Raw genomic sequence first — 26,536 nt, forward strand, 5'->3', positions numbered from 1 at the left:
AGGATTAATTTTTCAAAATTATGCCTTTTTTTTATAATCATATTTGAGTTGGGCATCCTAGAGAAGAAGAAGATGGTACCAAATTCATATTTCAGTTGGGTGATAAAGATTAGAGTTTCGGATGGGTGTTCATATTGGTGGGCGTGATGTGGTTGTGGGTAGACAACATCAGACATCGAGTGGGTGATCTTAGCGGTGGTCGTGGCAAACGTTTGGATGTAGGTGGTGGTGACCGTTTTGGTTGGAAATTGGTTGGTTGCCAGTGTGCATAGAGACTGTGAAGGGAGGGAAGAGAAAAGGCCTTAGTTGTATTAGTAAAAAGGCCTTTCAGTTTCCTAAAGAAGGGAGAGAGAGAGGAAGGAGAAACAAAGGGTCCAAACTCCAATATATATTACTTTAAAGATGGACTGGTGTAAAAAATGTGTATAGGTGTCAAGTAACGGTTGATGGAATTCCAGGTCAGTAAATAAGCTTAATATTTGGAAAATTTTCTTCGCAATGAGTTAGCAATAATAAGGTTGGGTGGATGGAGTTATAGATGGAGGGGGAATGGTGGGTGTAGACAAGAGAAGGGAGGAACTAGGAACGGTCGGGAGGGTTGAGGGAGGAGACGACCAAAAACTTCTTCCTTTTTTTTTTTAATTTTTAAAATTTTTTAATATTCACGTAATGTTCAGTCATTATTCACGTGGACATCATGTCACCAATTAACGGTTGATTTAACAGTAACCTTAACAGATATATAAAAGCGTCCTAAAATTATGACTTCAAGTACCACTCTAGATGAAAAAAAAATTGATTTACCAAATGTTGAAAACCAAGAAACTTCAAAATAACAAACCAACATAACTCCAAATTTTAATTTGACTACACCATACAATTGTCACAATGTGGTTTCATATTCTGATATCATGACACACCTTGACCCGAATTGTCTACTAGGACTCCGAATCGAGCTGTGCTGGCCGACACCTGGAAGGTGATGAAGCCATAAAGTATAGTGATGTGGAAAATGTGAATAAATTTAAACCTAACAGTGCCTAAAGACAAGAATGCGCTGTGAGCGGGAATGAACCCATTTTACACATGATGTCAGAGCATAAGTAAAGTACAGTAGTGTGGGTAAAGATCATACCCTCAGAGGTAGCCACCTATAATGAGATTTGCCAAGAATCCTCATCGATAAGAACTTTCAGGTATAACCTAGAGGGGCAAAAAATAAGGGTGAGTGGGCCTAAAAATAAAGTTTTAATAAAAACCTTTTGAAAACGTTATAACCCCTCGCTGTAAAACTCGTATAGTTTCCAAAAAATAATACTACTACATAGGTATAAAAACCAATGGCCAAGAGCAGCGAAAACTAAAGTATGCCATGTCATAATATCTCAGCAATAATAAATGTAAGCTACGTGTGAAACCAATATAAAATAGTATGCCGGTCGAAGTCACCTAACGTGACATGTACGATTGGATCTGTAGCTCATCAATCTAGGCTAGCACACGAGTCAGAGTCACCTAGTGTGACCTGTACGACAGGCTGGGTATAAATATGTACGCTCAAGTGCTACGATCATGTGAAAGCTGTGCGATAAATCATGGGTCACCTACAAGTCAGAACCACCTATTGTGGTATGTACGACAGGTTGACACAAGACTTGGATCCAAGGTGAGTGTGAGGTGCGGGAGGTGAATAATCACGTGAAGGCTGGCCCTAACCCCGGGCGCGAGCACTAATACTGGGGTGCAGCCATGATGAGCTCTAAATAAATGTGTGCATACCAATGCAATTCAACCCATTCAATCACATAATACTCACTTGAAGCTTACCTGAGTCTCCACAGCATCACACAATACAATTCACAAGTGTAACAATGCAATATTTAAAATGTAACTTATGTACGACATGGCAAGCAAAGCATAGTTTCATATAAAGAAATGTTTCTGGAAATTGTAAAGTTTATATATATATATATATATATATATATATACTGTAAAAAGTAAAAAAAAAAAGAGATCCACTCACCTGGAGTTCGTGCTACAACTCCCGAGCACAAACATCGAGGCGTCACGAACAATCGGCGGCTGCTTGGAGTCCAAACGGTGGCCGGAGGTGTTTGGAAAATGGTCTGAAATACCATCTGCGGAAAAAACTGGGTTCTCGCCAGAATTTATGAGCAACCTTTCCCAATGGCTAACTCACCGTGGTTTGGCTGGAAAATGGTCTAGAAGGTCACGGGTTCACCGGAAACTGTTTTGAGTTCAAAAGATGGCTGAAAATTGTTTGAATCACACCTAGAAGTCTCGGCCCAAAACCTTGTTCTTCGAATTGGTGTTTCGGGTTCGTTTTCAATGAAACAAAAATCACAACGGAGTTTTATGGTGGTGAGGACATGCAAATAATGGTGGTTTTGGTGTTCAACAAGCCAAAAAATTTGGTGGTGGTGGTGGTTTGTTTCACTGGAAGAAAGGGAGAGCCGAGAGAGAGTGAGAGAACTCTCTAGAGAAAGAAAGAATGGGAGAGAAAAGGGAGGAGTGAGAGAGTTCCTAAATTTTTTTGGGTGCCTATGTGGCACTCACCCAATAGTTAGACAAAAATATCACATGTCCAATTAATTATCAATTTACCAAAATATCCTCGACGTTCAAAACTTCATAAAATCTTCGTTATAATTTCGAATCACATTTTGTTTGCGCCCGTTCATAGCAACGAATACTACAATGATACGCCAAGAAAATAGATCTTACATGACAAGACAAGGTGGTCAAATAAAGTCAACGCATTTGCCTTGAATAGCATTTTCATAAAGTTACTTATTAAAATTATAAAAACCGTAAAATTGGGAACGGGTCTTTACATATCATCAATGGTTCAAATAGGTAGTTAATCAATATTTTTTCGATACATATTAATCAAGTCATTATATCAATCAACATCAAACAATCCACCAATTTTGTCTTTAAATTTCAATCGGGGATTAGGGTTAAAATTCCTACTTTATATAAGAGTAATTGATTTTGGAGCAAGAATTAGGAAAGGGAATTGGGGCTGAAAGGTGCGCCAGCGAGATGTGGTGGTGGACTGGGTTTGGGGGTTAAAGTTTTGAAGGTTGAGATAGAAGAAGATGGAGGAGATTTGAAATTAAGAAATGGAGGGTCGATGAAATGGCGACTCATGTCTCTATATATTTTCTTTCCTTCTTTTTATTTTATTTTTTAACTTGGCTTCAAATGATGACGATTAAACATGTCATTTAAAATACAAAAAAAAGCTCAAGGTTAGCTGATGAAGCTTGTTGGGACCTTTCATAGAACAATTGGTGGGCATTGACACACCCCGACCGAGATCAGGGTGTGCTGGCCGTCACACGAAGGTGACGTAGCCATGTGCACGTGCGGAAGCTAAAGAAAGTAATGTAAAAGTACGAATAATTTAAAAACTAGCATACAAAGTACTAAGACAAGTGCTAGCGTAAGTGAAACGCTAAGTTCAGAGCATAAAGTCTACAGCAGTCCAAAGAAAATGATACGACAATAGTACACCCGAAGGTGACCCTACAATGGTGAGTATCTGTCAGAAATGCCGGGAAGCCCTCTGGGAAGACCACCGAAACTGCTAAGCAACTAGAACCTGGAGGGGCGCAAAAACAAAGGCGTGAGTGGGCAAAAACAAAGCTCTTTGAAAACCATTTAGCAAAATACATTCTAACCCCTCGCCGTAAAACCTGTATACTTCCCAGAAAATAAACATATATACGTATGTATAAATATGCCAAACATGCTCAAGGGTAAGCCAATTATACTCAAGATAGGCCATGTCACAGCCTCATAATGATATGCAAGTGCTCAGGTATAAATCACATCAATAGCATAACATCTGGCAGCCGGAGTCACCTAACGTGACCTGTACGGCTGCATATAGAGCTCCAATCTCAAACTCAATAACTGAACAACTGAACCTGCCCACGAGTCGGAACCACCTAAAGTGGTCTGTACGACAGGACTGGGTGTAACGTATATATACGCTTTAGTGCTACGATCACGTGAAGGCTGTGCGAATAATCGCGGGTCACCTACGAGTCGGAACCACCTAATGTGGTCTGTACGACAGGACTGTGCACCTAGCTTGGATCCAAGCTGAGCATATGCTGCGGGAGGTGAACATCACGTGAAGGACTGTGCCCTGCTCAGGGCGGGAGCACTAACACCGGGGGTGCAGGTTATGAGCTCTCTAAGCATCTCAAACTACTGCTGAATGTAAATATGAATAACATTTACCTGGCACTTACATGTGCATCCACAACACCTAATACGCATATATATATGTATGCCACTACTAATACATGCGATGATGCGTAAATGACATTCATATGATGCATGGCATAAAACAAATAACCTTTTTTATTTAATTTCTGGGAATATAAATGTATATAGGTATATACGGAAAACCAAAAGCCCACTCACTGATAAGTGGATGGGTCGTAGCCCCCCTGCCTCGAGTGTGCACGCTCGTCCTCGGGATACGAATCACGTATATGTGAAATAACTACGAAAACGTTAATTTAAAAGCACATAACCAACTTCTCGTAATAACTTCTCATACATTGCTCAAAATGGACAATTGAATATACCAATGTGCTCTACACAACCTCAGGATCACAACCATATTTTTAGAATAATTTTCCTCCGCCGCACGCGCCCCCACGCGCCGGCCAAGGCACGTGTGGCGCACACTGACGGCGTCAACTGACGCCGTTAGGAATATTCCGTCAGTTTTGACAGATTCCGTTAACGGCGTCAGGAATATTCCGTCAGATTTGACGGAATATTCCGTCACCTTCTCCGGCGAGCCTCCGGCGCCATCGCCGGCGCCGGAAAACTGGGAAAACTTCAAATCGTGTTTTCTCACTCGTTTCTCAACCAATTTTCATGATTCTTGGACCAAAATGAAGCTTAGGACTAGTAGAATCACGATAGACTACTTTTAAGGCCTAAAAATCACGGAATTATACCTGTCCACACAATCTAAAACCGGCCAACTTTGAACCAAGCTTTCCCGATGTCCAAACTCGTCCAACAAAACACTCCGAGGCTCCTTGGGACCTCACTAAGACATCTACAAGGTTCAAAGGTCCAAAAACATGCTAGATTAAATTTGCATGAATAGTGTTCAAAACGGAGTTTGTGAGATCGACGTGAAAACGAATGATTTCTCACTTGAAAATGGTATGATCGTGCTCCTCTCAACCTCACGAGTTCAATGGTGTAGTTGGTTCCCTCGATCTATGATGGTTTGGGTGAGTTTGGTGTTCGTCCGTACAAGTTTGAAGGAAGAAGAAGAAATGGGAGCACGGGAGAGAGAGAGAGAGAGAGAGAAGAGACAGAGGGAGAGGAAAACACGGGAGAGATAGAGACAGTGTGTGTGAGTGTGTGTGTGTGGTCCAACACATGCCACACCACACAAAACAACACTAACATAAATGTAACGAACTAGGGGTAAATAGGTAAATTCACACGTACGTTTTTATAATCTCGAGACGGGATGTCACAGGCATACCACTGGATCAGCTCGCATCCTCGCTCCATTTTGCTGCGTGTCACCAACTTTTTTTTCTTTTATTTTTTACAGTTTTATTTTTACACACTCGTATTTAATTTGATTTTTTTATTTTGTTTTTGACAAATGCCCTTAGGAATTATTATCCTTTCTTTTTTGCCTAGTTTTTTTTTTTGTCCAAGCATGTTTCATTGAAATATAGGCTTGATTTTATACTAGTAGAGATAGATAATATATTGGCTTCTATGATTTGCATTAACTTAATTGTCTTGCACTCATAATCAAAGGAAAAAAAAAAAAAAGATTTTAGAGCAAGTCCAGCGTTGTGCATTGCCATGGGGACCGGCTGCTTAGAAACCCAAATCGCCAGCCTTCCTTATTCTAGCCCAGGCGGACAATTGGGCTAGGGGTGGGCCCATGGGAGAAGGGAGGCAGGAATCCACAGCCCGAGCGCCTGAGGCACACTGAGGCAAAGCTGACGTAAGTCACGTTATAAAATTAATAAAAAATGTAAAAATTTAATAACAAATAATAAAAAAAATAAAAAAATCAGAAAAAATTAATAAAAAAAAGATTTAATTTTTCTATAAATATCTTATCATTATCTTCCAACTTACACCAAAAGTTTATATTTTCTCAAATACTTTGGGTTGTAATTTCTTATTTAATGACACGTGGTACAATGAGATCGATTAAAAATTATATCCGAAATTACAAATAAAATTATTTTTTATTATTTTATAAAATAAAAAATACTAATATTTTATTGCCTATTGCCATGACTATTCAGTTTAGAGGTGGAGATACAAAAGACAATTACTGTTCATTAAATAAGTTATTATTCATTGGACGGGATTCAATAGGCAGTTGACTTGGGGATGCCTTCCAACACTGGAAGTGCTCTTAGAAGGTAGGAGAAAGCTTTTTGAATCCACAACTGAGAAAACTAGAAAGTTAAAAAGTAAGAGCATCTCTTTGGAGATGTCAAATTTTGAACGTAAAATTTTTATTTAATAGAATGACCTATGTGGCACTTTAATAATGTTTAAAGTTTTATTCTCTACTCTCCTTGATATGTCTAATTAATGGGATGTGATATTTACACATCTCATTTTATTTCTCACACATCTTTTTAATTTTTGGCCGTCGGATCAGATAAATTAAAGAAGATCAATGAACATAAATTATCAAAGGGTGTGCGAGAAGTAAAATAGGGTGTGTAGATAGCACACCCCTAATAAAATAATAATAAAAATAATAAAATGCATATAGCAATTAATTAAAAAAGATTTGAAACAATTTTTTATTTTTTGTACATTGATATATTTGACAGTTCGACTAAGCCATACAATGAGCAACTTAATTTGATATCGAATTTAGAAACTAGTCTTAGCCGTGCTGATTTAAACATTTTAATATCTCATTTGGAGGTTGCACTAACTCTGCATTTTGCCCAAATGATGGCGCCAAAAATATTTAGGAGATCTGGCTCCCTCCCATAACATCAGAACTTAAAAACCTCGAAAATTTTTAGCGCGAAAATTATGCCGCCCAAAAATTCCCGCCACTCCACTCACTCCCCGCCACACCACCTTCTTTATAACCCCCTTATCAAATCTGAAAAACTCCAAATCCATTAATCATATTGCTTCTTCCTATTGCCGCCCGCCCCCCCCCCCCCCCCCCCCCCCCCCACCTGTTTGTCGAAATTCTCGAACCAACATTTCAGCCTATTCATTCAGCAGCCATGGTGATGAAGCTCAAAACAATTAGCCCCGCCAAGTTCTTCGGAAACACCCTCCCCCGGCCCCGCTTCTACACCGATGTCAAGTTCAATGACCACCGCGTCGACCCGCCTGCCGACGTCCTCGACCCCTTTCTCTCTTGGGCCAACGAGGCCCACTGGTCCATGGGCGGCCTCAGCTTCAAGCGCCTCAGGCTCCAGGGCCGCATCGAAGGCAGTGTCGGCAAACTCCGCGCGCAGAGGGAGAAGATAGAGAATGAGAAGCAAAAGCTTGCGAAATCTGCAAATGAGTCGGGTCGTAATCAGCCCAGCGGCAAGAGAGCTTCCTCCGATTCGCCCCCTCCGGCTCCGCGTGTGACAAAACGCCGGAGGTTCTTGGATGTGATTAGTGAGAGCGATGAGGAGGAACAGGAGGCAGAGGTTGTGAAGGGGAAGAAGCTTGTGAAGAAGCTGGCGGATGAGTTTGATAAGGTGGCTATGGAGGCTGAGAGGGGTAACAGCGTGAGCCCTTCAAAGGGTTTGAGTGGTGGATCGGAGGGAGTGGCCACAAGGAGGACTCGGAGCCGGAGATCCGAGGAAGAGGAGCCTGCGGAGACTGTGCTGAAGGTGGCGGAGGAGGTGAATAAGCTGAGTTTCAAGGACAAGAAATTGAAGGGTAAAAGCAGCAAGGGGAAGGAAAACAAAGAGAAGGCCTCCGGTAATGTAAATGGCACGAGGACTTCGCCCAGATTGGCAAAACGTAGCTGAATGTTGATGTAGTTTCTTTGCACTTTCAGATGTATGAAAAAAAAAATCTGCTTTATATACATATTTATTTATTGGTGTTGAATTGCAGAAATTATACGGTTAGCCATTTTATTGCTCTTCTCTTTCCATTAAATTGGGGTTATGCATCCGGCAAACATACACAACGAAGTAGTATTGTTAATTTCTTCATGCTCGTTTCAAGTTACAAGTTGGAAATCTGCCCATTCAAATGTGTCGAATGCATTCGTTGGGAAGAAATAAGATTAGATTGTACCAAATGTGTTGTATGCATGAGTAGATGCTCTTCAATCTCGGTTACAGGACAAGAACGGGGGAGGTTGATTCCAATTTTTCATCTAACCAGTCAATTTTTTCTTTAGCATATGCACAAGTCATGACAGGAGGGAGATAGGCACACGGGAATAATTTCCGCGAAATGTATAATTTTCGTGTGATTGTATAACAAGAAGTATAATTTGCATCAATTGAAGTTCTGAAGACGAAATCCCACCAGAACTAAAGCGGTTGACCAAAAATCAAACCGAAGTAGAACAATCATGCAGGTTGGCTGTAAATATCAGATAACATTTCTTACAAGCAAAGCAACCTAATTCAACTAATGAAGTAGAACAATCAAGCAGGTTGGCTGTAAATGACTTCTTTTGGCTGTTAATCTGTACTCTTTCATCGTGAAAAGCTTTGAGAACATCACAACCAATGCAGTTTCTATAACTCGTTTGAACACTGTCAAACCGTAAATATATGGACCCAACTCCCCAAGGAAACAAATTTTTCTGCTGACAAAAATGAGCATTTCACCGTCTTCGCGAACACAAGTCTTTCAAATTTCGCTGTTGTTGAGTTGGTCCCTTGAGTCTAGCCAACCTGCACGATTGTTCTATCATCATCTTATACTCAGACGGACTTTCCCACGGAATTATCCCAAACTCATCATTATACTCGTCCATTCCTCCAACGAAAAACTGCCAGGCTAAAGCACCTGCTCCAGACTGGTTTTTCTTGGCAGATTTGTATATCACGTCTAAAATCGTTTTGTAAAACCTCCCACGCTGAGATGGTTCAAAGTCCTTGTTCTGGTTTGACAATCCATATTCGGTGAACATGACAGGTTTGTTCAGTTCATTGTCTCCGTCTTCAATGTGAGAACGCATCCACTTGTAGACAAATTTGAGGTTATTGTGAAATTCTTCATCATGGAACCTACCCACAAAGTGAGGACGAAATGAGTAGTCGTTAGATGTACCATTATACAAGGGCAAACATCCTTTCACAAAATTATGACAGACATGAGGTTGGGGACGAGCTGAACTAAAGGATAGAAAAGACTGAATTACATTCTAGAATGAATCAAATGAAATAGGGCACATGAGATGACTAAATACTAAACAAAATCTACAATAGTCTACATAAAATACTCTTGCCAAATAGTTTGAGATATCAGGTTAACCTTGATCACAAATTCAATCACGAATCCACCTGGTCAATAATTTGAATTCGAAGTACGAAGAAAATGAACATGTTCCTATATTTATAATTATTCTCTCATAGTTCCTAGGAAGACTTGGAAAAGACTATAAGAAAAGATATGCAGTACTTGGAGCTGGCGCAAAACCGAGCAGTGGTGTTCTAGGATTCATACAACGGACCCCATTTAGTGAGATAAGGCTTGGTTGTTTATTTTCTCATAGGCCACTAAATCAGTTCATTCTTTTATACCGTTTCAAAATATGATTGATGAGTTGTATCACTGTACATCTCACCCGTTCATATCTAAATTAAAGACTTAGAGAATGGTACTTAATAAACCTTATTTGATATATAGTCATGATAAACTCATGGGTGAGCACAAACATCCATGTCAACTATTGGATCACAATTAGTTTACATTTATTCAATAAAGGTCCTTTTTCAAGATTTGAATTTAAAAAAGGTGGACTTAGATCCAAGGTTAGCATGGATTGTTTGCTCAAGTGAGCTTTTAAGATAAGACCCCAGTTAGGTATATGCATCTCCATCGTTTACTCAGTTAGTTAAGATACATCTATATATCCTCAAGTATCCATATCTGATTATGTACTTCATAGACAGGGACCGTGCATGCATTCGTAAGATTTCTAAAACGTTGGTAAGATGTGACGTCCCTCATATCGACTTGAGAAATTTCATGCAATGTAAATAAACACGCAAAAGCTTACCAATGGTCAGGGTAGATATGAACAGAGGCAAAATCAATATTGGGGATCTTGGAGTTGCGAATAAAATCTGAGCCAAGTCTGGATGCCCACATTTCCGGATTCACAGTTAACCTTTTAGGGCTTTTAGGACCATAAAACCCTTCAAGGCCCACAGTCAGTAGATGGTTCTTGTCAATTGCTTTCACAAAAGCTGACATTTCTTCTATCCAATCCTGCAACATTATAACATACAATTAATTCATGTTCTAATAGCAGAGGTTACTGAGCCCCCCTCCCCCTCACCATCCCACCACATCCCACCCCACCCCACCCCCAACGAGGTTCGTTTTACACATACCAAATTCGGTTAAAAAATGATAATAAATAGATATATTTAATTAAATTATTGTAAAATGGTTAGTTATAGCCATTTTATTAGTTTTAGTTATGGCTATTAATTTAATTTAAAATTGATAATACTCAAATCTTTAATTTAAAATTAATATTCATAATTGTAAGAAGGCAGTATCGATAGTTGAAAACATACTTGGAGAGTGTCACCTGAAGCATCAGTTATGCAACGAGGTTCGTTTATTAATTCCCACGCGAAAATGGTAGGATCATTTCTATACTGAATTCCATTGAGAGTATTCTTCCTTGTTAGGAGAGTCTGGAGGAAAAAAGGGGAAATGAATTAGAATTGGCTATAAACCTATAAATCTTCATAACACAAAAATTGATTAAAACAAAGTTTCTTGCGGTTTCTGTTATTGTAGAGACACAAATCACTGAAGGAAAAGTAATGACCTATTCAGGATACCAAAGGTACAGAATCATTTAACTCATAACATTGAAACACTTTAGAATCCACAACAGTTAAACATGCCCTCCATAATATTATATTTACAAATGGCTACCAAAATCCAGAGACATGACATGTATCTCATAAATCTTAAATGCCACAATCCTATTAATGGTTGCTCGGTGCTTTAAAATTCATAATTTTCCTCAACTTCATGTGATCATGAGTAAAAAAATCTGGCACTCAGTTAGATCCTTCCATTTGTATCTTAGTAGGAACAGGGGAAAGGGAAGCGTAAGAAAGTTAGATAGGCCAAAGAATGAAACATTTCAGGTTCTTCTATCCACACGATTCTGTATGAGATCCAAATGGAGATTTAGAACAATCTTTCCAACTGATCAGGACATTAAGAGGTTTTGCAGTCTTAGTAGTTATGCCTAGTGATCATTTTGTGACTAAAAAGCTTACGTTACATTATGTGAAACCAAATGTTCAGCAAGTAAAACCTAGTAGTGTTTAGTACGTCATCTTGGCAGCAAAACTTTGTCCCCATACCTCACCTTCATAGCAACATAAATACTTCTAGGTGAACTGAAGTATCCTATGAAATATTAGGACTCCCAAAGTTTAACCGCATACCAAAATTTGTTTCTTCATTTCAAAATATAAATAAATGTATCAATGGCATTACCATAAACAGTTTTCCATTAAGATTATGAGCTGTCCAAGTATAATCAAAGAGCAGTGCAACTTTTTGTTCCTGGAAAGTAAAGCAACAAAACAAAATTACCTTGACGTAGTTCTTGAAATAATTGCGAATAGATGGATCGAAGAAAAATGAGTCATTGGAAGCGCTCAAACCAACACCTTCTTCCCATGCCCACTTTACATACTGAGTCTTCCCGCCATATGCTTGCAAGTTATTAACTAAGCAAAGAAGCAACCTGATGCCCTGTTGTCTAGCTTCTACAATGACATGATCCAAAGCCTGCCACCAGATCAAGCTGTTATGAAAAAGAACAAAATACGGAGAAATATCGCTAACTAATGGTACTTCTTAAGATAACATAAGGAATGTCGAAAAATAACTAGATATGGAACCGTAATTTTACTACTTTCGTTACACTGAACCGTAAATTTACTACTTTAGCAGCAAACCTTACTGATAATACATTCATGTATAGATATGGCAAAACAGGATCACCACTTAAGTAAGCCCCCAAATTGCACCACCCAATCAAGTACGCAGAGAAAGGTTAGAACTCGATCGCAGTAAACAAAGTCTCTAAATTTATGTTCAATGAAATCCTAATCCAAAGGTTCCCACCTCCCACAAAACAGCAAATCAACATTTTAAATACGAAGAAAAAAAGATTAATATACATGGATTATTAATATTACCTTGAACACTTGCTCATTGAAGTGACCAGGGGAAATCTGGAGGGCATTGTAGTCGCCGTCATTAAACGCCCAAGTCCGGCAGACGGTGAGGCCCATTTTTGCACCGGCTTGCAGTATCTGCCGGACCCTCGGCTTTCTATGCTCATCCACACTATTATCCATCAGCCAATAAGAATTCCACCCATTAATGTAAAATGCCTTGCCATCCAACATGAACTGAGTCCCATTCCTCCCCACAAAACTCAATTTCGTTTGGTTGCCAAAATTCGACCCCAAGTTACCGAAAGACATGTAGATGAAGGCCACACACGACGCGAATCCGATAATTGGGTAGAACAGGCCATTTCCTGCAACTACCATTTTCTTCTTCTTTGCAGAGGACCCCAAGATCATAAAAAGCCCCAAAATTTCGGCGGATTTGAAGGATTTCAGGACACCCTTTTGGCTAAATTTCAATAAAATTACGAAATTTATTGGTACCCAGATGAGATTATTATCCTCAGAACCCAGATGGGAACACCCAGATCCTTCTCTTGCTAAAAAATGTACATTGGTGTCCTGATATATATAAGTGGAAAAGGAGAAAAGGGAAGTTTATGCAACAGGCGTGGAGGAAGGTTTGAGGGCATGTGGGGAATATGGTAGAGAAATCAGAGCTAACATGTTCAACCAAGAAACCAATAGTCAAAAATGGAAAAATGGAAATTTTTTCAATGGAATGGAGAGAGAGAGAGAGAGAGAGAGAGAGAGAGAGAGAGAGAGGGGGAGAGGGAGGTGGGTGTGTGGGGTGGCGTGGGGTGGGGTGGTGTGGTGTGGTTGCAGTGTTGATATCAAGCTGTTTGCAACTTTGCTGCTGAGTTGTGTTGTGTGTAGATCTGACTCGTCTGAGTACCTGAGTTCACTGCTTTTCTTGAATTTTAATATTTCTACTGAACAGGTTTGTCCTGTTCAACTTCAATCTCACCAACGCATAAAAGGAGGGCAATTAGCAGCAATACAATGGTTTGAAGTTTTGATCACAATTTTAAAATGAAAAATTAGATTCTAATCATCATCCTTTATTTTTCTATTTCATTAATTAATTTTTTATTAAAATTCTTTAGTTTCTTTCCACGTCATGATTTGAATAATATAAATTGCATATTTAAGTTTTATAATTAAAAATTATTTACGTTACAATTGGTATATTAATAGTATTTATAACTAAATTCTGTATCAAATATTTTACTTTTAAATTTGTACCTAATTTACAACTATATTTTAATTTGTATCAGTTTTCTTTTTAGTTTTAATTTGTACTCATATACTTAATAATTTGTTCTATCTATACTTTAAAACTTTTTTAATCATTTATTGTACCCATAATTTTAAATTTTGAATATACCCTAAATCAGGTCAGAGTATATTTTTGTGCGTACTTAACATTTTTTCCTTTCCACATTGAGATTGTGTAGATTTTTTTGAACAAAAATAAGAGTCGTGCATTTTTTTGACATGGAGAATGTGTATGGTGCATATATTTTTTGACATTGAGAACTATATATAGATGTGAGATTAATTTTTTCAATTTTATATCCCACAAGTTGTGGGTCTTAAATAATATCCCATATTTCCAATAAAAGAAAGAAGAAGAAAGGATATCCCATAAAATGGGGATTTACAAATTTCATAATTTGTAACTTGTATAAGAAAAATTAATATGGAATAGTTTACATTTAATACGCAAAAGTGTACAAAATTAAAGAATTTTAATAAAATTGAAAACCAATAAGATTTCAGTAAAAACAGTGATGATTAAGGACCGCATTCAAAGTTAAAACATTGCTCCTTTGATCAAATTTGTTTGTGAAAATTCCATATTATCTTTCCCTAATCAGAAAGAAGAAAAAACGTATAACCCCTAAAGACACCCAACGAAACCCCCTGACACAAATTTCAAAACACCATACAACATTTAATTGAAGAGGCTGTCTTCTCCTTCATTTTCTACCAAAACAAAACACTCAAAACAGAAACCTCTCTTCCGCAGGAGTGACGGACGGAGTGTAACCGTCCAAATCGTATGCTGTTGCATTCTACTATATTATGCTTTACCCACTATCTATTTTTGAGAATGATTTATTTTCATAATTTTTTAGTTGAACTCATTGAAAAATCTGCAGTTTTGGACCTTTGAATTTGTGTAAATATAGCATTTAGAAATGTAGTATGGTAGACCTTGAATTTCCAAATTGGCGACAAGTTTCGGAGTGGCTTGAAACGTTTGTTGTATTCAGCGTTCAGTTTTCATGAAAGTCGAGGTTAACTAGAAGTACTGATATGTTTTCATGAGATGCAAAGTCCTACATGACATCTGTGAACAAATGCCATTGTTCAGCAGAAAGGGATGGAACTTCCATGCTGCTGTGTTACAATGGGGAGTTGGTTAAGGAGGAAGACCGTTTTACATACGCTGGGGGTTAAGAAAAACAGTTGAAGTTTTCTGCAGCAGGAAGCAAATCAGTGGCACTTGAGGCTGTTGAGGAGTTCAAGATTTCTGCACAGTGCACCAACAGTTTGGCACGCCGTTGTGATCATGGACATGTAAAAGGAATGGCGCAAGGTTTCGAGGTTTTTCGATAGTTTGCAAAGCGGGAGGTATTTTGGTACTATAAATATTGCTCTCTTTTAATCTCCTTAATCAAGCTGTCTTTAGTTTTTTTTATTATTTATTTATTTTGTCGAAGGGTAAAATTCATTTTTGGAATCCATTTCAAGCATCACTCTGAAGAAACTCAGACCGTTACTCCCCAACAGTCTTACATAATGTTTAAGATTGTTAGTGAGTGTCACTACCAATGCTCACCCGTCCTTTTTTCCTGCTCACTTTGTATGTATTTATCATAAACATTTACACTAATAACTAAGTGAGAAAATATGACAAGTAAATGGACACAGTAACACTCATATTCGTGAAGTATACATGGCCTTATATTAACATTTTTGCCCCTCAAATGTTGATGAGGTGCACATCACGTGAACAAACCAAAGTGATGATACGGAGACAAATGAGGCATTAAAAGAAAGTTGGAGAAGTATAGTATACAATAAAACCAATTTAGGAACTAAAGTGAAAGACCGTTAATTATTAAGGCAATGTGCTGGAGTTGGTAGATGCTTTGTTCTTCATTGGAGAAATCTTTGGTCTAATTTAAAAAAAGAAAAAGAAAATAAGGATTGAAGTTGAGGGTTCTTTCCCTTTAGCAAAAGAAAAGAAAGGGAAGAAGAATGATTCCTTACTTCCTCCTAATTGTTGTACATAATTTGAGCCCTTACTAAAAATTGATAATTGTTCCGTCCTAAATCCTAATCATTTTATTCCAATTATTAAGTGTCTACTGCCACTTAGCACTACGGTCTAGTGATATATTCTTTCACTTGTAACGGTAAGTGAGAGGTTTTAGGTTTAATTTTCGCCAAACACGGATTTGAACCACATTATTGTTAGCCCACTATGAGGCTAAACCCACCCCCTATTTCCCCTTAGTGTAGATAATATCGTTTGTTAAAAAAAAAATGGTTATTGTTGAAGGAAATTTTAGAGGTTGTGGGTAGGAGAGGGACATCAAGAGAGAAAGAAAGAGAAAACTCAACGCCTATTCTCTTGTGGCTTTATGCCTTTATTTATACTAATCAAGGGGTCTTTACTTACCTCATAAGTAATACAAGTCATAAAGATATTTTATCCCCCAAATCCTATTTGGATTATATTTATAAATTTACACAATCATATTCCTAAATAATATTAACCGCAATAATTACTACTTTTTAGAGCTTGCGATTGCGATTTCGCACCTTTCTATATAACTTTGTGTGTTTAGATTTTAGAAAATAAATAATATAGAGATGAGAGGTGTGACAGCCAAAAAAATCATCTTTTTCATCCATGTGAAAAGAAAACATCATCTTCATCATTCCATTATTTTTCAGACAAAATAATTGGTACAAATTATTATCTCCATTAGTTTAAAAAGTAAGGCTAAGCTTACTACATATTTACACAATTATACAACATTTCAATATCGCATTGTGGTATAAGATATATTCAATTAACATTTGTTTTTTGAAAAAGGATGCAGCTATGTTGAATAGATAATTATTTCACTTGCGAACATATTTTGGTGGAATACATATATGATGGGGTTGCTCGGTATTGTAATAAATGTTGGTCACTTTATGACGCATGACAAAATTTATGTTATTTTATGTACAGAAAAATTAAAAGAAGAATGCGACATTTAATCAAGAAAAGTGTTAAGAATTGGTAATTCATATAAGAAGCATGAGTAGGAAGCGAGAGCATGGGATTCGGGGATTCACGAAAACTCAAGCAACCTCTCTTTCTCATAAGAACTAAGATCTAGTGAAAACGAAAGTCTTTTCAAATTTTTCTGGCAAATAGGACGGCGTTCTTTTCTTACATGGTGATTTGAAGCCGTTTCCTGTCGTGCCAAGCTGAATCCTAACGAGTTCTGCTGCTCTCGGTCCCACTTTAGGTCCCCGAGCGCAATTCGTCACTATTTTGACAAACTCATGCTTCATAGTAATTGATGGGTTAAAAGGTTATTTGCTACTAGTATATTCCAGAATGAATATTTTGACTTTTTAGGTTGTTCGGACTAACGTAATTTTCGTTTGACGTGTCAGTTTTGAGCTCATTACATATGGATTCAAAGAAAACGATGAGATCTACAAGATAACAACAAACCTAGTAAAAATTGGCCGAATTACAACGTTTACTAGCCCAAAACGTGATTTAAATATTTTTGATATTTTGTTATTTGTTTAATTTTTTTTCTCATTTGGTGTTAGGGTTTGCTAAGACTATTTAAACGACTTTTAGGGTTGTATTTTAATTATCTTATCATATTATTTATCAAAATTTGAGAGTTTTTTTTTTCTTAGTTCTCTAGTGTTCCAAAAACTTATTTAAGGGTAACCATTCGTATCCTTTTTATCTATAGCTTCCGCCGTGTTACTTTGAGAATTCTAACAATTTGTTTAATCAATACAAGTTGTGATCCAGATCTCGCAGATATTTCAATTCAAGCAAATGATGACCCTATAACTTTAATCCGATTAATTCTTAACAAATTAGTATTTGCAACGGTCTAGCTATGTATGAAATTGTTGATTAATAAGAACAAAATAAAAGAAATATATAAAAATGAACATTCAACGAGATACAATCATTGTGATGTGGCAATTTTTACTCGTCATTGTCACATTATATGTGATATTATATACACATAGGCAACAATATATTTATACTAAAGAATGAAAAAAATAAATTAGTATTCAAACCTAATTACAAGTAAAAAAATTATTGACGATGAGGTTACTATTTTGTGATAATAGTACACTATCCACCCACCTTACCCAAATGCACCTCTATATCTATGCACCCTCATAACATTTGTAAATCTAAAATCGTGTGAAGAAGATATTAGGATCAGTCGTGCTCGCACACGTGTTGATCTGTCAGTCGAGGGAATGTGTGCTACTGATCCTATCATCCTCAACCAATCCATTCATCTCATAAAATAAAATTACCAACAAAATTAAGTTGCAGTAATGTAATTTGTTCACCTTTACATTGTTTTGTACTGATGTATGCGGGTGAAAATTTGGCAAGTAATATGATCCAGTGGTGGCGAAACTGCTCTCTTTCTGGTGCGTATTTGAGCCATTGAGGCAAGAGTGAGGTCTCCTGAGCCATTCAGATCCAAGGATTGATCCGTCAACAAGGATATTACCAAACACAAAGGCCAAAGGATGAGATACTTTGCCATAAGACAGGTGACATGCTATGACTAGCTAGCATATGGAAGTTTCCATTGCCTGTCGGCATCATGCCCTACATTTGCACTAATGGCATTGCACTTTCAACGGCTCTCAAGCAGTGTAGCTTTAAGCTTAGGGAAATGATATAATTACTAATATTTCTTTTTTCTTTTTCATTTTTATAAATATAATAAGTTAAGTTAGAATCAATGTGATTCTCACCTGCAAGTGATGGATTATCTTAATAGTTAGAACTTTCTTCTTTAATCCACTGCATTCTGGTATCAAGCTCTCTTCTTTGAGTGTAAATTAGAGTAAAATACCGGCACATGGGTCAGAGTTTTGGGCCTACTTCGAGGACAACAAACTGTCTCCGATATTATGTTATGTACCTAGTTCTAGGACGGCTTTCCTGAATTCGATAGTGTAAACTTGACTAGCGTTCGATATTTTAGGGTTTACCAGACTGGAATTGTCCTCGGTTGGTCATCGGGCACTGTCGTCCTCACATTATGATTCGGTGGTAATCTCTTGGTAATCAGGCGGTTCAGTTTAAGGGAACCAAAAAACAGCAAGCAAGCACAGACAGAGTGCCGGTTACCGATTGCTGGGTAGTCTGTAATTCAACTCCACCTCCTGCTTTGAGCAGTTTTATACTGTCGGGGTTGGCTATGTTTGGGGAAGCTTCTAAGTTTGATATCTTTAAACTTTAAAGGCAAGAAAGACACAACAAAATCAACAAAGTTCCATCGCCCAAATCATTTCAATGCTATTTAACACATCAAAGTGACACCAAGTTCAATATTTTGGTCCATCAGATGTCGGATAAGGAAGATTCGTGTCGGACATCATACTATCGGGAGGGAGATTCGAACTCGTATTTGTGGCCTGAAAGTTAACACACTTACTCCCTTGCACGCTCAATTTTTCAGCATAACTATTCGAAATTTCCCAAAACACACAAAGCATCTGTGTTATTATAAATTGGCCATAAAATTGCTAAATTTGGGAAGGATATAGATAAACACAACAAATAATTAACAGTAAGATATAACAGTAAAACCAAACAAGTAAATGTTATGTTACAAAATCCAAAACGCCAGATCCCTGAAATATTCACAAATTAGAAAAAGACCCCAACAACCAAATCAGTCAATCACTTCACTCCCCATTCCTCCTAAAAAGTGCAAAATACCCCAGAACAGCACAAGCAGCAGCCACCAAATTCCCTTCCTTCAACAAAATCCTCATCACAATCCCAACAATCTCTGTCGTAATCTTCCCCCCGTCCACCACCAACGCCCTCCTCGGCTTCCCGAAGAAGGCCAGCAGAACCACGATGGCGATCCACGTCACCAGAGTCACCGGAACAATCACTGCAAGCGCCGCGAACATCGAAAGCAGCCCGAAAACCACCCCCAGAAGCACCGAGGCGTAAAGGGCAGGCCATCCGTACGACCGGGAAGACTCTTGGGCTTGCAATTTGTGCCAGGAGAGCAAAGATTTGAGGAAATTCCATGAAGAAGTTAGGAGGAGGGCGTATACTAGCACGAATACACATACCCATGTCCTCCTTTTGCTCATAATTCTCAAAAACACCGCGTAGTACGATGGCTGCGCCTGCGGCGGCGGTGCTTCTTGCTCTTCTTCTGCTGCGGTGGTGTCCGCCATTGAAACAGCTGGGATTTTTGGATTTTTTTGAAAAGGAAATCTGCGGGGGATTATTCCGAAATCCTACCTGGGCTTTGGGGTGGGTTGGTTTTGGGGATCTTGTTGAGCAATCTGTCCGTCTGAGTCGATCGGAGAATTGATGATGGAAAAAGGTTGATATTAAACATGGGGTGGGTAAGTGGGATGATAGTTTGAAACGCGCACTTGAAGAGCGTGGGGTTATTTCCAGACGATCATTGATTCCGTACGGGAAAAGCGTGCGGACGCGCTCCTTGTGTGTTTACAAGACCAAGGGAAGAACAGGGTTTAGCTTGGTTTCCAGTGGAATTGGATCTTATCCGGATTCACTTAGCAATCTTAAAAATTTAACTATTCGTCGTGTATCGTGCGGTTAAAAATTATTTAACTTTTTTATTTAAAATTAAACACAAATAGTATCTGAAAAAAACTAACCACACAATATACAATGAACAATTAGAATATAAGGATCCTTACGATCCCCACAAAGTGGATCCGAAAAAAACCCTCTTCCTTAATGGATTGAGAGGAGTTCTTTTTTAACATATAAAATTTCAAACTTTTGATTAAAATTATTAATATCATAAATCATTTTGTAAAAATTATCGTTATAAAAATAATTAAAAAAAAATGAAATAAATGTATTCAGTAAAAGTATTATGGACTGTTTATTTATTTGTTGAAATTGATTGACAAAATGATTTTTACAGAGGTATATGATATAAATGATTCCGATTAGAAACACAAAGATCTATGAATCGACTACGATGTAAACTGCAGATGAAGGAACCAAACATTCCTTATAGAAAAATTGCTAAACCAAATACTAATCTTTCTTAAGTTGCTTTAGTTGCAAGTCACAGTTCTAATCATATTATTATTTTTTAAAACAAAAGCGCAATAGCCAAATCGAAGAGAAAGCCTTCATACCAATGTACAATGAAAATCGGCGTCTAACGAAATATTATTTCATTAACAGTAAAAGAAGGGTCTTCTTAGAAGATTAGTACGTTATTTTGGGTATCCAGAGAAAAGCGTTCAAGTAAATTGGGTGTCGAGAGAAGCAATATGGGTGTAAACACAACAGCTCAAAAGATAAAAGAAGTGCATGGCAAATTAACCATTACTTAAGCACCAAGCATGATTACCGTATAAAGAAATAAGCTCAAGTGCCCAGTAATAAAACCAAGCTATTATTAAATTACTCACCGTGCTTAGTCCAGCCGAGTGACGAAAAAATTGACATTGAATCAATATTTCCATTTAACGGCACCACCGGTTCGCCAAAAGGAAAAATCTCTAATGAATCACCATGAGTGCAAGATGATAAACGCCTGGAATTCCAATTCTACCGATGCATCTATGCAAGTGACAGTTCTCCGGCAGGAATCGATCTCTTCACAAGCTTGGCCCATGATTCATTAGTTTCGGTTATGACCTTAAGAGCATAATCCTGTTCATCGTACGAATAGTTTCTAAAATTAGATAAAAAGTACAACAAACACACAGACAGACGAAGGTAATTTGTGACAACAGGTGTTATAGTACTGTCTAGCAGACAATACCGAACCACAATATATCCGAACACTAGATACATATTTCCAGCAACAAATAGACGAAAGTATGAGCTAATAAGTAATAAGGTCGAAGTTGGAGCATCGATACTTAATTCTAGGGGCAGAAACCCAAAGAGAAGTCTATAATCTGAAATTTATGAATATGCTGCACAAAGCCTCTTAGGAGGGTAATTACTAAGATATATAATCCGATCCATAAAAGGAAACAACAAACGATTCAGAAAAAGAAATAGGATGAAATTGGAATGTAGATCACTGAGTTCTATTGCAAAGATGATTTCGTTGGGGATAAGTTAGATAAGAATCTGAATTCAAATCCTCTTGAAACAGTCTAGTTATAGCAACCCAAGAATCCTACCCGTTCATTACTTAAATAATTATTCAATCCTGACCTTCCAAAATACTTAAATAATCACATTAACTGTTGGATGATTACTTAAACAGACTAGGGGTATCATTATCATCTGTCAAACTAAATAAAACCTCATATTCAAACAAGACAGATAAAAAAGAAGAAACCACTAAAACCCAAAACAAACTAGAACCCAAATCCAAGTTCGCTACCTAATTACGTTGCAGTTATATTTTCCTTCATGCCATGACTACCACCCACTAATTCCACATCGATGCATGAATAGACTTGCAATTACTCCCCAGCTAAGGTAGATTTGTGTATCGTGTGTCAAATGTTTCGACCGCCTTCATGTCGTGGATCATGTGGAATTGTGTTTAAAGCGTGCCTATTCCTAAATATTGACTCCAACGACATATCAAACGTATCAAAGTCAGAAATAACTGAACTGCATAGAAAACAAATACCTCACCATTGCTTTAAACCCTCCAAACTGCACCCCAATCCCACTGGCTGGTTTTTAAGTCAACTCGTTAATACACTCAAGTCCGAGTGGAATTGTGTTTAAAGCGTGCCTATTCCTAAATATTGACTCCTCCGACATATCAAACATATCAAAAGTCAGAAATAAATAAACTGCAAAGAAAACAAGTACCTAACCCTTGACTTAAACCCTCCAAACTGCACCCCAATCCCACTGGCCGGGTTTTAAGTCAACTCTTTAGCACACTCAAGTCCGATTACCATAAAGAGACATTCTTATATTAATTATGTATTATAGATGCAAACATTGAAGACTTTGAAATCAGAAAATCAGATTTTAATTGGACAAATCTTGTCATGCCTCCTTGCAACACTTGCATTTTGCATGAAGCACTATGCTACTAGGCCAGAGGGTAGGGCCCTTGAAAGCTAGTGACTGAATCGATAAAGGAACCAATCAGGAGATAAAGGAAAAATAGTAATTTGGCAGTCAAGATAAATTTAAAAAAAACAAAAAAAACAAAAAAAAAAAAAACAAAATAGTACCCAAAAAGGATTCGTGGATAGCAACTGAAGAGGTAACTGTAAAATTACCTTGTTTGCTGCTTTGTTGCCAAGACCAAACTTGTTAGCCGGCTTTCCATCTGGTATCTTGTAGTCTCTAAACCAGTCCCTTATTGCAGTGAGAGTCCCCTGAAGTAAACCATACATCGCTAGCAATTAGTAAAATCCAAAGGTAATGTGGTTAAAAGATTCATTACGATTAAAATAAGATCTGATATGCACAACAAAGCCTTAAGTTGTTGTCTTCCACAAGAATTGTTTCCTCAAATACAGTCTCTGTGAATAACATTTATCATCATTTACTTCATTTCAGTACAAAATGTTCTCAAACCACCACACACACACTGTGTCCCTTCAAAAAAAACTTACTACTTAGTTCATCTAGTTTATCAAGATAGATACATTGTAACTAACTATCCATTCTCATTTGGTAAAAATATCATGTAACAACGAATTTAAAAACTGAAAACACCTAAATAATAAATACAATGAGTAAAATGGCTATGGTGGTGTGTAATTATGGAAATCTTAATAGTGCTTGGTTAGAAAACAGTACATACTGGGAAATGCTTCTCAACATCATCAATGTCATTAACGAGAGAAGCCCTTGGATCATCCAATGAAATTGCAATAATTTTCCAATCAAGCTCCCCTTCATCAATCATAGCTAAAGCAGCCAAAGGCTTTACTTTGAGAATCTCGCCAATCCTTCTCCGACTATCGCCTATCTCAACAACATCAACTACAAGTTGTAGCAAAAACAAAGGTTTTATTTCTTCTTCTAAAAGTGACACTTGCCTTAGGAAAAAAAGCGGCAAAAAAAAAAAAAAAGGATAAGCAAGCATACCTGGATCATTATCCCCAAAGGCTCCTTCAACTTCAGCATTAGCAAGGGTTGGGTCTTCCCAAGTTTGCGGAAGCAACCCATAATTCCAATTTATATTGTACCTGAGAATGATTTGCTGAAGGTATTCACAAAAAGATAACTTTAAGGAATTTAAAAGTAAATCAATAAATAAAAAACTAGCAACAACAGTGGCTTGCGTCTAATTCATGATGCACTCTTAGCCAAAAATTATATTGATCCGGGTAACATATCCAAGCACCAGGACAAGAACAAACACTATAAAATAACTTTAGGAAAAGAAAAAAATTAATTCTTACGGGTAGTAACGAAGTTTCCCCTTCTTTGTATCCTGCTTTATCGGGGTGTGTGGCTCATCAGTAGCAACCTCCATCTTTGCACTTGATTCTTTGGGTATTTCAACCACAAAGTTGAATGCACCATCACCCACTTGCAAAGGTATGTCATGCCAAGGCGAAACCTATGTATAAACCAACAGATTGTTATAGCAAGTTGAGACAAAAGTGAACTAATTAGTGTGTAGAGACCAACCAGGACTCAACACACCTAAATTTTGAAATTCCCTTTACAATTACATTTACATATGCTGTTTAAATACAAGTTCGAACTACGATTACACACATATAGTCAAGGACTTAATCTCAAACTAAGAAAACACATAACCATATTCCTATAAGCACAAACCAGGGCATTCCATCGGTCATGTCTAAGGCCCTAACGTGGTTACTGAATGTCTCATTTCATTTCATCGACTCCATTTTCCCGAATCCCGCCAAAACAAAACAACATAATCTGGAAAATTGCAAATTTAAAATCAAGTTCAAAGTTTTGAAACAGAGAGGCCTCAATGAAGCAAACGATATATGCCACTTGAAATTAATATCAAGCCATTAGCTGAAAAAATTGAATATCTATATATATATATATATATATATATATATATAAACATTTAAATCCCTCAATCATAACCCCATATATGCACATATGGGAAGCTTTCACATTACTTACTTTTATCCTGCATTTTTCTCATAATCCAAACAAAACACAACAGAAAATGGAAAACGGGAAGAAGATAACCTTTTGACCAGAGCGATCGACGAAGAAGAGCCGGTAGTCTAGGGTTTCAGGCTGGCCTTCCTCCCTGATCTGAACTTCGGGTTTGTAGATAGCTGTGCAATTGAAGGACCTTCTGGAGGAAGACGACAATGAGGCTACTCTTCTTCTAGTAAAGCGAAGGCTGGTGCCGTAGGGACTCTGCTTCACCGGGAACGACGTCGTTTTGGAGAGTAAGCAGGAAGCATTGGAGATAGTCAACACTCTTGCGGTGGCCATGGCTCAAGAGATGAGTGAGCAGAAAGTTCAATGGAGGCGCTGCAGCTAATTTAGGTGAGCAAAAAGATGACTCTGTGTGCTTGCACAAATGGTTGGGCAAATTTATCCATATACAGAAATGTATTAGGCTATTTAGCCAAAAAGTTTCTCATATTGGTACTCCTGAGATTAAAAATTAATAAACGTGTTTACATTTACAACCGTTAATTATTTTGATTATTTCGCAAACAAATTTCTTTAAATAAGGACCAATATATTAACAACACACTCAATTTTGTCAAATTATTTTGGCATATTGTTTATTAAATTGAATGTATATTTGTCATTTTGATCCTTATTATCAAATACTTTTCATAGAATGATCAAGATAATTGGCGGTGAACAAACTGACAAACCACTTGTTTTGATTTTAAATCTTAGAGGTCAAACTGATGAGATATGTTAATCTCCCAACGGCTAAAATGCCAGGGTTAAAAGAAAATGGAATTAATGGCTCACACGACATTGAATTTTAATGATCCAAATCGTCTATTTTTTAAATTGCATTTCATGAATCATTATTGCAAAATATTAACCAAATTGAAATATTTGAAGTATCTAATTGAGTTAAAAAAAAATTAATGAAATACCACATTTTAAGAAACATCTAAATTACGTTATGACAATTAAATAGATAAATAATTTTAAATTGAATTGAATTTTTACAAAAATAACTTATGAATCGTGTCTTATAAAATAAACTATTGACATGGTTGAAGTTGAATAAGCTGTAATTCTCTTTGTTTTAAAAAAATGGGGCTGACGCCATGTATATTTATGCATAACCAAATCCCGGCGAATTTAACTCACTCATCATGCATTAACAAATCCCTAATTTCCACTGAAACCCCAAATCAATTTGAATAATTTTCCCTAAAAATAAACTCATACCTTTCTTTCAAATTTCAGGTAAGGCTGAGAGAGAGCGTCTGAGTGAGGAATGAGGATGAGAGAAGGGCAGAGACGATGTCGACGCTTCGAACTTCAAGTGAGAGACGACGGAAGACGGAAGAGATAATGGTGGAGGATGGGTGGTAATCGTAGAGTGAGACGTAAAGAGAGAGACGGTGGCGGAGATGGAACGAAAAGAAAGCAGTCCGGTCAAATTTAAACGCAGAGATAAGGACTTGTGGAGAGTGATACTTCTTGACCAGTGGCTTCGTTGAATCTTTACCAATAAAACGGATTGATAAACACAATTACATCATATTAAAACGGATTGATACAATTACAATTACATTAAATTTGATAAGCAAATTTAGACTAAATATCAATGTCGTTGATTATTAGGCTAAGAAAGCTTTGTGGGTTAAAACTTATTTTTGGGACAAATTTAGGTTGGAAAATGAGTTAAAGACCATCTCCGACT

The 26,536-nt window shown here is 37.3% G+C and overlaps 4 protein-coding genes across 5 annotated transcripts; 1 reads left to right on the forward strand and 3 right to left on the reverse strand.

Moving 5' to 3' along the window:
• The first annotated feature begins 7,247 nt into the window (after positions 1-7,247).
• On the forward strand, positions 7,248-8,127 carry LOC137708738 (uncharacterized). The gene has a single exon (XM_068447883.1). It carries the CDS (start codon positions 7,302-7,304, stop codon positions 8,043-8,045), a length of 744 nt encoding a protein of 247 aa, XP_068303984.1. The 5' UTR covers positions 7,248-7,301; the 3' UTR covers positions 8,046-8,127.
• A 465-nt stretch (positions 8,128-8,592) lies between these two features.
• LOC137708592 (mannan endo-1,4-beta-mannosidase 2-like) lies at positions 8,593-13,419 on the reverse strand. Its single transcript, XM_068447706.1, has 5 exons — positions 12,444-13,419; positions 11,833-12,030; positions 10,788-10,910; positions 10,262-10,473; positions 8,593-9,266 (listed from the first exon to the last, which is right to left on the reverse strand). Exons 1-5 carry the CDS (start codon positions 12,834-12,836, stop codon positions 8,861-8,863), a joined length of 1,332 nt encoding a protein of 443 aa, XP_068303807.1. The 5' UTR covers positions 12,837-13,419; the 3' UTR covers positions 8,593-8,860.
• A 5,837-nt stretch (positions 13,420-19,256) lies between these two features.
• Positions 19,257-20,306, reverse strand: LOC137708830 (uncharacterized). The gene has a single exon (XM_068447985.1). The coding sequence runs from the start codon at positions 19,935-19,937 to the stop codon at positions 19,428-19,430; it is 510 nt and encodes a 169-aa protein (XP_068304086.1). The 5' UTR covers positions 19,938-20,306; the 3' UTR covers positions 19,257-19,427.
• Positions 20,307-20,361: 55 nt separating this feature from the next.
• On the reverse strand, positions 20,362-26,283 carry LOC137708179 (soluble inorganic pyrophosphatase 6, chloroplastic-like). Of its 2 annotated transcripts, XM_068447190.1 has the most exons (7): positions 26,059-26,283; positions 24,874-25,173; positions 24,096-24,256; positions 23,779-23,879; positions 23,492-23,673; positions 22,962-23,060; positions 20,362-21,408 (listed from the first exon to the last, which is right to left on the reverse strand). In XM_068447190.1, exons 2-7 carry the CDS (start codon positions 25,126-25,128, stop codon positions 21,316-21,318), a joined length of 891 nt encoding a protein of 296 aa, XP_068303291.1. In that variant the 5' UTR covers positions 25,129-25,173; positions 26,059-26,283; the 3' UTR covers positions 20,362-21,315. The 2 variants fall into 2 exon arrangements, with proteins under 2 accessions (XP_068303291.1, XP_068303290.1); XM_068447189.1 differs by lacking the exon at positions 26,059-26,283 and having other exon boundaries at positions 24,874-25,577.
• Between the last annotated feature and the right edge of the window lie 253 nt (positions 26,284-26,536).

This window comes from Pyrus communis, chromosome 11 (assembly GCF_963583255.1).
Source record: "Pyrus communis chromosome 11, drPyrComm1.1, whole genome shotgun sequence".
Lineage (NCBI taxonomy): Eukaryota > Viridiplantae > Streptophyta > Magnoliopsida > Rosales > Rosaceae > Pyrus > Pyrus communis.

What these genes read in the sequence shown, in the direction of transcription:
- LOC137708592 (XM_068447706.1), bottom strand. Translation starts at nt 12,836, where the DNA reads ATGATCTTGGGGTCCTCTGCAAAGAAGAAGAAAATGGTAGTTGCAGGA. An exon ending in ATTTCAAGAACTACGTCAAG is followed by an intron (nt 10,911 to 11,832) that starts GTAATTTTGTTT and finishes TTTTTCCTCCAG; the next exon opens with ACTCTCCTAACAAGGAAGAA. An exon ending in CTTCAGGTGACACTCTCCAA is followed by an intron (nt 10,474 to 10,787) that starts GTATGTTTTCAA and finishes ATAATGTTGCAG; the next exon opens with GATTGGATAGAAGAAATGTC.
- LOC137708179 (XM_068447190.1), bottom strand. Translation starts at nt 25,128, where the DNA reads ATGGCCACCGCAAGAGTGTTGACTATCTCCAATGCTTCCTGCTTACTC. An exon ending in CTTTGGGGATAATGATCCAG is followed by an intron (nt 23,674 to 23,778) that starts GTATGCTTGCTT and finishes TACAACTTGTAG; the next exon opens with TTGATGTTGTTGAGATAGGC. An exon ending in GCAACAAAGCAGCAAACAAG is followed by an intron (nt 21,409 to 22,961) that starts GTAATTTTACAG and finishes TACGATGAACAG; the next exon opens with GATTATGCTCTTAAGGTCAT.
- LOC137708738 (XM_068447883.1), top strand. Translation starts at nt 7,302, where the DNA reads ATGGTGATGAAGCTCAAAACAATTAGCCCCGCCAAGTTCTTCGGAAAC.
- LOC137708830 (XM_068447985.1), bottom strand. Translation starts at nt 19,937, where the DNA reads ATGGCGGACACCACCGCAGCAGAAGAAGAGCAAGAAGCACCGCCGCCG.